Source organism: Micromys minutus (assembly GCF_963924665.1).
Source record: "Micromys minutus genome assembly, chromosome: 33".
NCBI lineage: Eukaryota > Metazoa > Chordata > Mammalia > Rodentia > Muridae > Micromys > Micromys minutus.
Window position 1 is genome coordinate 2,601,372 of NC_137968.1, and position 12,137 is coordinate 2,613,508.

The window sequence follows — 12,137 nt, forward strand, 5'->3', positions numbered from 1 at the left end:
GAGCTGGAATGATAGCTCAGCCATTAGACGCTACGCTCACAGCCAAAAATAAAAGGTTGGCATCTCACCATGTGTTCAGGCTGCCCTGGAACTCACTCTGCTGGCCTCCAACTCAAAAGGTTCCCAGCAACACACCCACCTCTGCCTCCTGCAGACTGTTTACTGATAGGACTGGAACTCTAAGACCAGAAGTACAGATGCTCACAGGGATTCCAAAGCACCATAGCCAGATAACTGCGGTTGTCTTTATAATATTCATCTAGAGCTGTAAGAACAAGGTATCAGACTTAAAGGCCCGGAATTTCAAATAATAACCAAGCAAAGACTTACTGTCCATATAACTATTGTTTATTGAGAGAAACTATTCCTTAGCCCATGTATTCATGTTTCACAGTTCAGGAATGCAGGTCAGCAATCAACTTCCATGGAACGCCATCCAAAGGCTTCTATGGAGAGAAAGGCAGTGGGCACATTAATGAACAGTCTTTACTGCCACCATCCATAAAGTCTAGTGCTACTTTTGATGTCCAACTTCACTCAGTTCTAACTGCCCAGTGGCGGTCCCTAGCCACCCTTCCTGGCCTCCATTCCAGGCAGGCTGTAGCTTCCTCTTCTTGCTTTTCTTTCTATAGTGTTCTTGTTCCATCTACATGTTGTTCTTTACATTCTTAGCTTTCAATAACACTTGCACCTTGGGATCAGCTAAAGGACTACAGGACAGGGTATGACACAGATTAGCAATTTTCCAACCAATGCAAAAGCAAGTATAATTTACTATAATGATAAATTAGCAATACTCTGCATACGTATTCAAACAACCACGGGTGTGTGCATTAAGAACAGCCCCAAAAGTCTCATGAGAGAGATTAGAAGGTGTGGCCTTCTTGGAGGAAGTGTCACTGGGAGGTGGGCTTTGGGGTTTCAGAAGCCTAAGTCACATCCCTGGTGTCTGTCTCTGTCTCTCTGTCTGTGTCTCTTTCTCCTCCAGCATCATGTCTGCCATGGTACCATGCTGATAATAGACTAAGTCTCTGAAAATGTAAGCACGCACTCATTAAATGCTTTCTTTTATGAGTTACTGTGGTCTCAGTGTCTCTACGTTCTGGATAATTAGAGATACAACATTGTAGAATCAAACCTTCTATTAGGTAAAAATTATCTTGAAAAACATCTATAATAGAAAAGTAAAACAGGCCTTTCCCCCACCTCAGATCTTGGAAGAGAAACATATTTTAGCAGAGTTGAAGTACCCATTAAAGAACAGTATATATTATCCTTATCACATCAAACTCAGATCCAAAGTAATGGAAGGAATTTTTATTTAGATGGCCTTCTGCCCATCTGTTAAGCTCGAATGAAACTAAGTACAAACATGTGATTCAAAAAGGTTGACAGCATTAACGGTGCTGGCTTTTCTGGTTTAGTGGGCTGGAAGCATTGTCTTTAAAATGTGCATTTTCGAGAAAGTCACTTTATCAGAGTAATGTTTCCAAATGTCAGTCTAGCAATAGATAATTCTAAATAACTGGATAATTGTGTATGTCAGCATGACAGCACACCCACAGACTCCAGCCATTCCAGCCTCACCCCGAACTTCTTACTGAGTAACCATGTGAGAGCAGCACCCCCAGCACCCACACAACACCAACCAGGAGAGACCCATACAGCAGCACTGCCTACGTTTGCGGTGTCACCCAATCACCCGTCTTGTGGTCCCTCCCCGTCTGCAGTATAAACAGTGTGACTTGCTGATAGCAAAGTGCTAGTCCTTGACTCAGGGTGGAAACAAGGGAAAGCAATGGTGGACGCTGTGGCCTCCAGGCAGCCACAGGGCAGAAAGTTGGGGCAGAGGAATATACTAGAAGAGGTTACCAAGAATAAAACTCAAAAGTGAAGGAAAGTTTCAGAGTAGCTGTATACGCGGGTAGGCTGGAATCAAAGCCCACACAGGCAGACACAGGAGCTGAGTTTCTGGGCTACAGTGCTGGCTGAGGAAGGTCTCCTGTCAAGCCTGCCTAGAAACAATGGGAGAGACTGGTTTATTCTAAATGCAGAAACTTCAACAAAAAGGTCACAAGGCAAATCAACAGGAAAGCATAGCCCGTTTCAAATACCAAAATGGATATCCACAAACAAACCACACACACACACACACACACTCTGGACTTTGGTTTTTCTTGAAAATCCTTAAAAGTAACTGTCTTAAATATGTTCAATGAGCAAAAAAAAAAAAAAAAAAAAAAAAAAAAAAAATGAAGTTAAATAAAAAATTTAGAAAAACAATACATTAATTGGATTGTAGTTGAGAGAATCACTAAAGTTCCAAAAGCACACTCAACCTGGCCAAAGACACAGCCAGCAAACCCTGAGGACACATCTGAAATCCTTCCTGGTACAGAAGTCGAACATGAGCGCAAAAAACGGTGCAGCTTATAAAATACCAAGTGGACCCACAGATCCATTACGATCACAAGAGAAAACAGGAAGAAATTTGAAGAAAGAAACTGCAACTAGAATAAGCCTAGAGACTACACCAATACTGTCTTCAAGTTGTCAAAACCAAAGGCAAACAGAAAACCCTGAAGAAACTGAAACCATCCAAGCAGCTCTTCATGCACAGGGACCCACAGTAAGGTCATCAGCAGACTTCACAGGACGAAGCCAGACTGCCAGAGGCCATGAGGTTCCATCAGCTGTAGGCTGACTCCACCACTAAGGAGGGGGGGTAGGAAGAGAACGCTGAGTTCAAAGGCAGAATGGCTTATAAAGAAAGTTCTGTCAAATCAGTACTGTGTCTACCAAAATGGTCCTCAAGAAAGAACGGAGAAATTTCTTGCTAAACAAAGTCTGAAAATCACTGCCAGAAGACCTGCACTTGAAGAATGACCCAAGAGTTCTCCACACTAAAATGAAAAGGGCCCCAGACATTAACTTCAAGCTACACAAAGACATAAAATGCTTTATCTCTGATATTGTAATTTTGGTTTTTAACTGGATTTTAATTTAAAAATCCTTTGAAAACAAAGGCATTGAGAAACTAAACTGTATAAAAACACAATTTATGGCTTCAGTAACAAAGCAAAGGCATTATATAAGGTAACGTTTGTGATGTAATTTCTATTGTTAGGTTTACAGCAGATTGTCACAGCTAATCTATGTCCCACAGTCACAAAGAAAATACTAATTCATAAAGGAAATAACAGAATTGACCTTCATTACAGGCATATGGATGCACATCCTCGTAAATATCAATTTTTACACAACAGAAGGGAAAAAAGCCATAAACACACCACGTAGGAAAAAAGGTAAATAATGTCTTTCCATACTAATAACTAACTTACATGAACATAAATTAAATTCCCCAATCAAAGTACACTTAAGGTCTTAGAAAGTATGAAGATAGAAAAAGATGATCCACAAGTAGTAACTAAGTGGATACGCTGATATCAGACAAAATCAGCTTTAAGGTTAAAAAAAAAAAAAAACCTGCAAGAAGCAACAGGGCAAGAAAAGAAAAGTATTCACGCCACACATCAGAGACCCAAATATATGAAGTAGAAAGAAATGGAGAAAGCTCAGCAGCAGCAGGACTTACTCCACTCAGCACTGCACAGCAGGAGAAACGGATGGGGTGTAATTCATACATCAGCATCTTAGTAACAACCTACAATTCTCTGAGACATACCACGGAGTGAAATAAGCCTGGACAGATCCTGGGAGGCTTAGGAAGCATCTTCTCATCACATTACATTAGGAAACCCAGTATGCAATGATTTAAAACTCTAGAACCAATAGAGCATTGAGAGAAGTCACAAGGAAAAGTTAAAAACTCCAATGCACAACCTAATAGCATACAGCTTATGGAAATTAAAGAGGATCTAGTGAAACCATAAAAAGGAAGAAAAGGATTAAAGATTAGCAAAGTAATGAAACAAATCTTGGTACAAATCCTGGTAAATGTCAAGAATATTTTCAAAACTTTAGTTAAAATCGCAAGTTCAAAAAGTGAATTTGTACTTAGACTAGATTTACCAGCATGGAATAAAGCAGCAACAGACACTCCAGAAAGCAGTTATTAAATTATTAAAATGAAAGAGGAATCGAAAACTACACAGAGGACCAGAATAATTTTATCAAAATTTAAATAACACCAATCCTTCTCAAATTCTTCCAAAACAGTCTGATGAGGGAAAAACCCCCACAGCACTGTCCTGATACCTAAGCTAGACAAACACAAGAATTCATGTCCAAAGAGAAAGGCAAAAACCCCTCAATACTAACAAAACAAATCAAGTATCCACTGAAAGAAATAATTACACATGAAGCCTAAGTGTCTAACTTCTAGAATGCAAGGGTGATTCTAAACATAAAAATTAGTAGCTGTGATATTCCATAGACAGGAATATAAAAAAAATTACACAACCATCTCGATGCAGAAAAAAAATCTGATCTTTTTCATGACTTGAAGGAGGGAGGGAGGGAAGGAGGGAGGGAGGGAGGGAAGGAAGGGGAAGAAAACAAGCAAGCAAACAAACTAGGGGCCAGAGAGATGGCCCAGCAGTTAAGAGGGTACAAAATTCAGTTCCCGGCACCCATGACTGCTCACAAGCCTCTGTAATGATCTGACACCTACTTCTGGCCTCTTCAGGCAGCAGGCACGCAAGTAACATACATGCAGACAAAGCAGCCATATACATTATTTATAGCCCTGCTTATCTTGGAACTTGCTATTTAGACCAAGCTGGTCTCACACTCATGTCTGCCGGCCTCTAAGTGTCGGGTATCCAGAGAAGAGGCCCTTGGTCCTGTGAAGGTGCGATGCCCCAGTGTAGAGGAATGCCAGGGTGGGGAGGTGGGAGGGAGTGGGTGGGTGAGTTGGGGAGCACTCTCATAGAGGCAGGGGGAGGGGTAATGGGATAGGGGCTTTCCAGAGGGGAAAGGGGATAACATTTGAAATATAAGTAAAGAAAACATCCAGGGGCTGAAGAAATGGCTCAATGGTTACAGCACTGACTACTCTTCCAGAGGTCGGGAGTTCAAATCCCACAACCCCATGGTGGCTCACAACCATCTGTAATGAGATCTTCTGGTGTCTGAAGATAGCTACAGTGCACTCATGTACATAAATCTTTTTTCTAAAAAAAAGTATTTTTTAAAAGAAAATATCTAATTAAAAGTTTAAAAAATAAAAATAAAAGGATATTTTTGGGACAACAAATTATCTGTATACTCACGAATGAAGCTAGATCTTGCAACTACACCATAAATAAAAATAATCTTAAAATGGAGAGAGGACTTAGAGCACTGGTTCTCAACCTTCTAAGGCTATGGTCCTTTAATGCAGTTCCTCATGCTGTAATGACTTCCAACCATAAGATTATTCCATTGCTACTTAACTATAATTTGGCTACTGTTATGAATTGGAATGTAAGTTTCTGGAATGTAAGATTTCTGATATGAAACCCCCAAAGGGTCCTGAGCCACAGGTTGAAAACCACTGACCAGAGAGTACAGCTCATTTAAAGCATATACTCTGTATACATGGTCCTCAGCAGCAGCAAGAAAGAAAGACTCAAAGAGAAAGTTTTAAGATACTGGATTTGACAAGGATTCTGGGATATGAGCCTGTTTGATGAAAACAGGAATAGGGAACAACTCATCTAAAGTAAAATTTAAAAATAGTAAGCAGAGTTGAATAAAAGAATCTCCAGGATAGAGAACTGGCCAAGCGGTTAAAGCACAAAAGTAACATTAAAATCCAGAGTTTGGGTCCCCAGAACCTATATCAATGCTGGATAGATTTGGTGGCTCACCTGCAAGTCCAAGAGTAACCTGGTGAGCCAGACCAGCCTCCTCAGAGGGCTGTGGACTCAGGAGACCCTGCCTCCACTATGTAGAAAATACTAAAAGAGGTCCTCTCAATACTGACCCTGGACCTCCACATAGCCACACACACATATGCCCATACACACGCAAAGACGCGTGCAAACACGCACCCTACAAACATATATATGAAGGGGGGACAATCCTCAATATACCCAAAAATATACAAAATGGCCAGTTAGTACATGCAACACTCAAAACTACAAGTCATTAGGAAGCTCAAGTAGGAACAACCATAAAGTATCCCAACCCACTACCAAAAACACATATACAAGCATATACGCACAGGTATATACATGTATATGCATGCATGTATGTATGTATGTATGTATGTATGTATGTATGTATGTATCTAGGATAAGATGCAGTCGATGGTAGAATGCTTACCAAGTATGCACAATACTCCACGTTCAATTTCTAGAAACAACATACAATGGAGTACTTTCAGCCTTAACAAAGGAGGAATTACTGAGGACACATGAAGGCCTGCACTAACTGAAGTAAGCCAGTCACAGACCGACAGGCCAGCGAGACCGGGTAAAGCACTCACTGCCTAGAGCTGCCAACCCAAGTTTGTTCCCTGGAACCCATATAACAGGTGGAAAGAAAAGCAACTCAGGAGTTGTTCTCTGACATGCATTCCATGTATAATACTCCCACAGAATAGGAAAAGGGGGAAGAACCAGTTCCACAGCAAGGCAAATAATGTGGTCCAATTTAAAAAGTACTAACTGTCCATCTGAAGACAAGCATGGGTCTCTTTCCTAGACAGTAGCACTTCTGTAAGAACTGTACGTCATGAAGATATTTGTACTTCACTAGCTAAACATTTCTCAGTCGTAACTTTAAGTGACTGTATTACCTTTGCATTCTGAAATCACTTCGCACTCTGAAAGATACCAGCCTTCCTCATCTCTTCAAAGTCCTTCATGGAATCATAATTCCTGTAGAAATCTGCATAAGCCTTCTTTCTTGGTTCAGCCACGCCAAACTAAAAGGTAAAATAGCCCGTTACAGAACTTACTTTTCAGATTATTTGAAATACCTAAAAATAAAATAACTAAGAACTTACGTATGTTCAGTCTTTATGAACCCTCTATTTCCTAGACAGGGAAGGGTGACACCATGAAAGGAGATCTTGTGGCAACTCTACAGCAAGAAGCTCCCTACTTCCCTGGGGACAGATTACTCCTGTTCTGGAGGACTGTGCATCCACATTTGTGCGTGTGTTTGACAGAATGAGTGCGAAGTTAAAGATAGCACAAAATAAACAGCCTTCTTTCTAGCAGACCCTAAATATTGCCAGTCCAAATGCTAACATATCCTGGCTCAACTTAAGCAGAATATGAACTTTAAGGAAGCCTAAAGCAGATTCAATAGATGCATTTGATCCACTCCATGTCTGGAACATAAAGCACCAGGTAGCGCATCTTCCCAAATTCACTCATCCTGCACATAACACAGCACAACTGCAAGTACTAATCCACACTGGTGGGGGGCTACAGAAATGTCCAGAATCATGCTAGCTAATGGAATAATACAGAAAGCGCCAGTAAATTTACTGTTCCTCCTCCTATTCAAACCCCCAATTTTTTCCAACAGGAGAACAAGAGGAAAGCTTCTCAGTGCCACTCTCTAAAGTCCGCCGAAGCCCTCACTATATGTAATAGTATCTACGTGACAGGGCTAACTGGTGCTCAGACAGCTAGAGTTTTATGAGGCTGGTTTTGGAGGAAACTTGGCTAACAGTGATTCACTTCACAGTGTACACAGAGGTCACCCAATGCACAAAAGGAGTATTATCTGCCTGTTGAAGGCAGGAGTTTGTTCTTTCCAGATGCATTATGCAGGGAATAGAAAAAGCAGTTACTCATTTTAGCAGCATACGTCATAATACAATTACATCTGGAGATAATGTCTTAAAAGCTCAAAATGACATGGGCCCTAGCTTTACAGGAGGAAATTCATCCAGTTACAAAAAGCCATGTGAGGAAGAAGGCAAAAAAGATTCAGATCTTAGAAACTGGGAGTATGGTGGTGTACACCTTTTGACCCCGGCATTCAAGGGGGTAGATGCAGGCAAACCACTTAGCTCCAAATGACAACCTTGTCTATGTTATATGTTACATAGTAAGACCCTGTCTCAAAAACAAAACAACCCTGTGAGAAAGCAAATGTCTGTGTTAAACCACTCAGCCTGGCTCTTTGCTACAGCAAACACAGCTTCATTCGAATTTGGGGTCAACTACATGGGCTCCTGTCATGTTGAAGCCCATGGAAGGTAAGAGAAGAAAATGTTTTGAAGATGCAGTTTCTCTCTTAAAAAGCTCTTAACCAGGTTTAAAAAAATAAATGTTTTAAACAGCTTGTGACCTAAAGCACATACAAACGAACACATACCTTATAGGCAGCAGCAACTCCCAGGGCCACAGCGAATGCGCCAACAATATGAACCCGCAGACGCTTGGCCAGAAGACCACGCATCTGTGGTTTCGGCAACAGTGCACCGGAACTCATGGTAGCCAACGTCCTTTGCAAGTAGAACAAAAAGTGAAAAAGAAGAAAAAGAGAAAACTTAGAACGGGGTAAGTGATTGAATGAACTCTATCTACATGCACAACGTAATTTAGTAGCTACAACCACAGACTGACTCCTGCAAGGTTTCAGTGACTTAGGCAGCTTTATCTTTGCCCCGCTCCTCCTATGCAGATCCGCTGCCCGCAGCTGCGTAAGGCGGTAACGGAACCACCAGCAACCGACGAGCAAAAACTACGACAGAGGTGTCCCTCATCCACGGAAAGGCAGATGCTACCTAGCTGTGGCCTATTCAGGATTTACCCTTAAGAAAGGCCCTGTGCGAGAACTCAGGTCACCGAGACTGTGGGACTGGGGCCCAGCAGGAGCCCCGAGGGCCGGTGGATCAGGCGCGACATGTCGGGGACCCTCCAGATTCCCACCGGGGTCCCTCGGCGCCTGCGTCCCCTCCAAGGTCGCACCCCTTCTCCGGGTGGAACCCCAGGCCCCACAGGTCAAACGACTCAATCAAGGTCACCCTGGCCGCGGCGAAATACAAGGGGGAAACGGGCCCGGCCGGCCAGCAGCGAGGCCCTGAGGCTCCGCGGGGCTCCGCCAAGGCCCCGACCGCGGGCACACAACGGGGCCGCCCGAGCTCCAGGCCCGCCAGGCCCGCAGCCTCCGGAGGACGCGGCGGGGACAAGCGCGGCCACGGGGAAGGTCGGCCCGCGGCTCCGCTGGGCTGGGACGCGCAACACATCCCAGTGCGCCATCCCACGAGAAGCCGAAAGCCGCAGTTAGCGAAGCCCAGGGTCTCCTCGCTCCCCACCATTCTCACCTCTACAGCAACGTCCTTCTCGGTTCTCGGGGAAACGGAGAGCCGTCCCGCAGTGCGCATGCGCAGGAGTCGACGGCGAACCCCGGCGACGGTGGCCTAAGGAGTTCAAAAGTGTGTAAACGCGCATCCAGCTGGCCTATACCAGATAAATTATGCTTTTCTTCTAAATGGGACCTTGAAAACTAGTCCTAACTACCTACAAAGGTTTCTCCAATAAATTACAAGACCGTACACTTGCCCAAAACACGTGCACAACCATCTTTATTACAGCTACCTTGACACAATAAACACTTGGTTTTGGCAAAGCTCGAAAAGGCCAATTTTATAGTTTAACAGGTATAATTTTAGAACCCATACTATCTCTGCGGGAGAGGAAGCAAAATGCGGGGGGCGGGGGGGAGAAAGCAGATTTCATATGACACTAAAGAGTCTGAGAGGACATTGGACTGATGCAATGTAGAGGGATTTTTAATCCAGTAACAAGGTGGCTCTGGTATGGGATCACATCCAAAGACCTAGGTCTATATGGCCAGCTGAATGCAGACACGCCCTAGACTACAGTATGACTTGAGTAGAAAAACTGATTCGCCCTTAGTACACACCTTTAGTCCTTAACAATGAAGGTAGGGCTCTGCAGTGCCAGAAAAATGTTCATGAACCCCAAAAAGACCACCTAAAAGACCCTAGGGGTTTTCGCCAGTCTCACACCCACCACCTCAGATCAAGGCAAGGCCAAGTTCCATTCTTCACCCACAGTTCATGGAAGGAGGAACGTTCTTGAAAAACTGCAGAATGTACTGACAGATAGTCACCTGACCCTCTGGTCCCAGAGTTCAAATGCCTGTCATATGCTCACTAGCCAATCGATTCAAAGGCCAATACGCTTAGCCAATAAGTTACAGTTTAAACTGTAACCTTGCTGATGTAACCTGTACCCTAAAAAGTATAAAAAATGCTTATAACAGCCTTTCAGGATTGCCTCTCCTCTAGATGTAGGCCACCCCAGTGCACTGGCCTAATAAACCTCTTGCTTTTGCATCGATCCCCGATCTCTCATCTCATTCATGGGAGCCTCAAATAGATAAGACTCAATTTGGGTCTTACACACCAAGGAGCCAATTCCAATGCAATTGCATTAGGGTCTCTCAATTCAAACTTAAGCTTGGGCCACACCACCATCTTCGATGCAGAAAAATGAGAGGGAGCCCAAAGCCCAGTTTCAGGTAAGCATTTATAGAGGCAAGACGTGGATTATCTAGCTTGGCATATACCTGACTAGGAGACCATTATGGCCTTTAACATAATTGGCTGGTACTGGGAGCCTAACTATAACCTTAACTTCTGTTTTCCTCCTGATTGGTGGTTGCTAGGAAGTGAAGTATCAGGGGCAGGCTTGTCACCTGAGAGTGTAGATTTGTTGGGGAATAACCTGGAAACTGGTACTAGTGGAAGGTCTTGTTGGGGGCGTGGGGTAACCTGAAAACTGGTGCTAGGTAACAGCCTGTTAGTAAATTTGAGTTCAACCTTAGGTCAGGTTCTCTAAGATGCAGTCTGAACCCAAAAAGATCTAGTCTCTCAGTTCATTTGTAGAAAGAAGCAGTCATGTTTGAATGTGGTGTCTAATTGAGGGGCAGACCAAGTTTTGACTCAGAGAAAGATTTGACAGAGTAGGTCAGAGATAGGTTCTCACAGGGGAACAGCACAGAAAAATGAGGCTACTTAAGAGCAGCAATAAATGGCTGGGAGAGATGGCTCAGCGGTTAAGAGCACTGACTGCTCTTCCAGAGGTCCTGAGTTCAAATCCCAGCAACCACATGGTGGCTCACAACCATCTGTAATGAGATCTAATGCCCTCTTCTGGTGTGTCTGAAGACAGTGACAATGTTCTTATATACATAAGATAGATGAACAAATCTTTTAAAAGAGAGAGAGGGAGAGCAGCAAGAAAGAGAAGAAAAGTGTTTGTCTATGGCAGTTTGACAGAGACAGGTTACAGAGAGTAAGCTAGACACAGAACAAGCCAGAGAATTCAAAGACGCCAGAAGATTAGAATATATTTCCAAAGTTAGTCTGAGGCCAAGAAGGGCAATTCAGGCAGAAGCCAGATTGAGTCTGTCAGCTTGGAAGGTTCAATTGTACTGAGGGTAGAAGCTTTCAGACGTAGGCCCAGGGATAGCGAGAAGAAAGAAAGAAACGCTTGGGCTCAGCCCAAGCTGCATATTATCACAGCCTCCATCAGAAGACATAAAAGAAACACGGCACAGGCTGTTCAGACTGAGCTGGCATTAGATGCCTTTGCCAACCTTTGAGGATGGAATTGAAGGAACCGGAAGTTACTGTACACCAACATCCCACTTTCGGGCATCCGCTTACCCGGCTTACCCAACCAACGTGCGACTGTGTAGGGCACTGTCACCAGCACTGCCATTTTGGAACCAGCACATAGCACGTGAGAACATCTCACCACTGTCTTTTTCTTCTAGCTAGCAATATCTTACTTGATTTTATTTTCTCAGCCAATTCTCTTACTGAAGGATCAATTATTTTATTATTTATCCTAAAAAGTAATCTCATGAAAGCTAATCTTTTCTATAAAAACAATCAGTCATTTCTACTTTGAGTCCTCAGGGTGCACATCTATTCATTAACAGTTTTTCGTTAAGTCGTATCAGGAAGCTGGCGGGCGGGGAATGGGTACAAGAAATTAATCATCACCTTGACAGCAGCCCAGCCCTAGCAAGAAAGGCACATCACCTGTACTGTGATTGGGCTACATTTGTTCTTGTTCCCTGGCCTCAAAAAACCCGTTGCTCAAGTACCAAAAGCTCACCTTCTGGATTCTTATTTCTTCCCCAAGATGTCCTACAGCAAAACCATTAACAACAACAGCAACACCAATCTT

At 43.3% G+C, this 12,137-nt stretch overlaps 2 protein-coding genes across 2 annotated transcripts in view; both read right to left on the reverse strand.

Moving 5' to 3' along the window:
• Positions 1-330: 330 nt before the first annotated feature.
• COX6C (cytochrome c oxidase subunit 6C) lies at positions 331-9,315 on the reverse strand. Its single transcript, XM_080909387.1, has 4 exons — positions 9,236-9,315; positions 8,284-8,413; positions 6,746-6,874; positions 331-446 (listed from the first exon to the last, which is right to left on the reverse strand). The coding sequence occupies exons 2-3, from the start codon at positions 8,398-8,400 to the stop codon at positions 6,761-6,763; spliced, it is 231 nt and encodes a 76-aa protein (XP_080765513.1). The 5' UTR covers positions 8,401-8,413; positions 9,236-9,315; the 3' UTR covers positions 331-446; positions 6,746-6,760.
• Positions 8,804-12,137, reverse strand: part of RGS22 (regulator of G protein signaling 22) — a gene marked incomplete at both ends in the record, with an annotated part of 138,470 nt that continues 135,136 nt past the window's right edge. Inside the window, 2 exons of the mRNA XM_080909406.1 lie at positions 8,804-9,331; positions 12,066-12,097. Of these exons, the coding sequence (XP_080765532.1) occupies positions 8,804-9,331; positions 12,066-12,097 (560 nt within the window). The remainder of the gene's footprint in view (positions 9,332-12,065; positions 12,098-12,137) is intronic.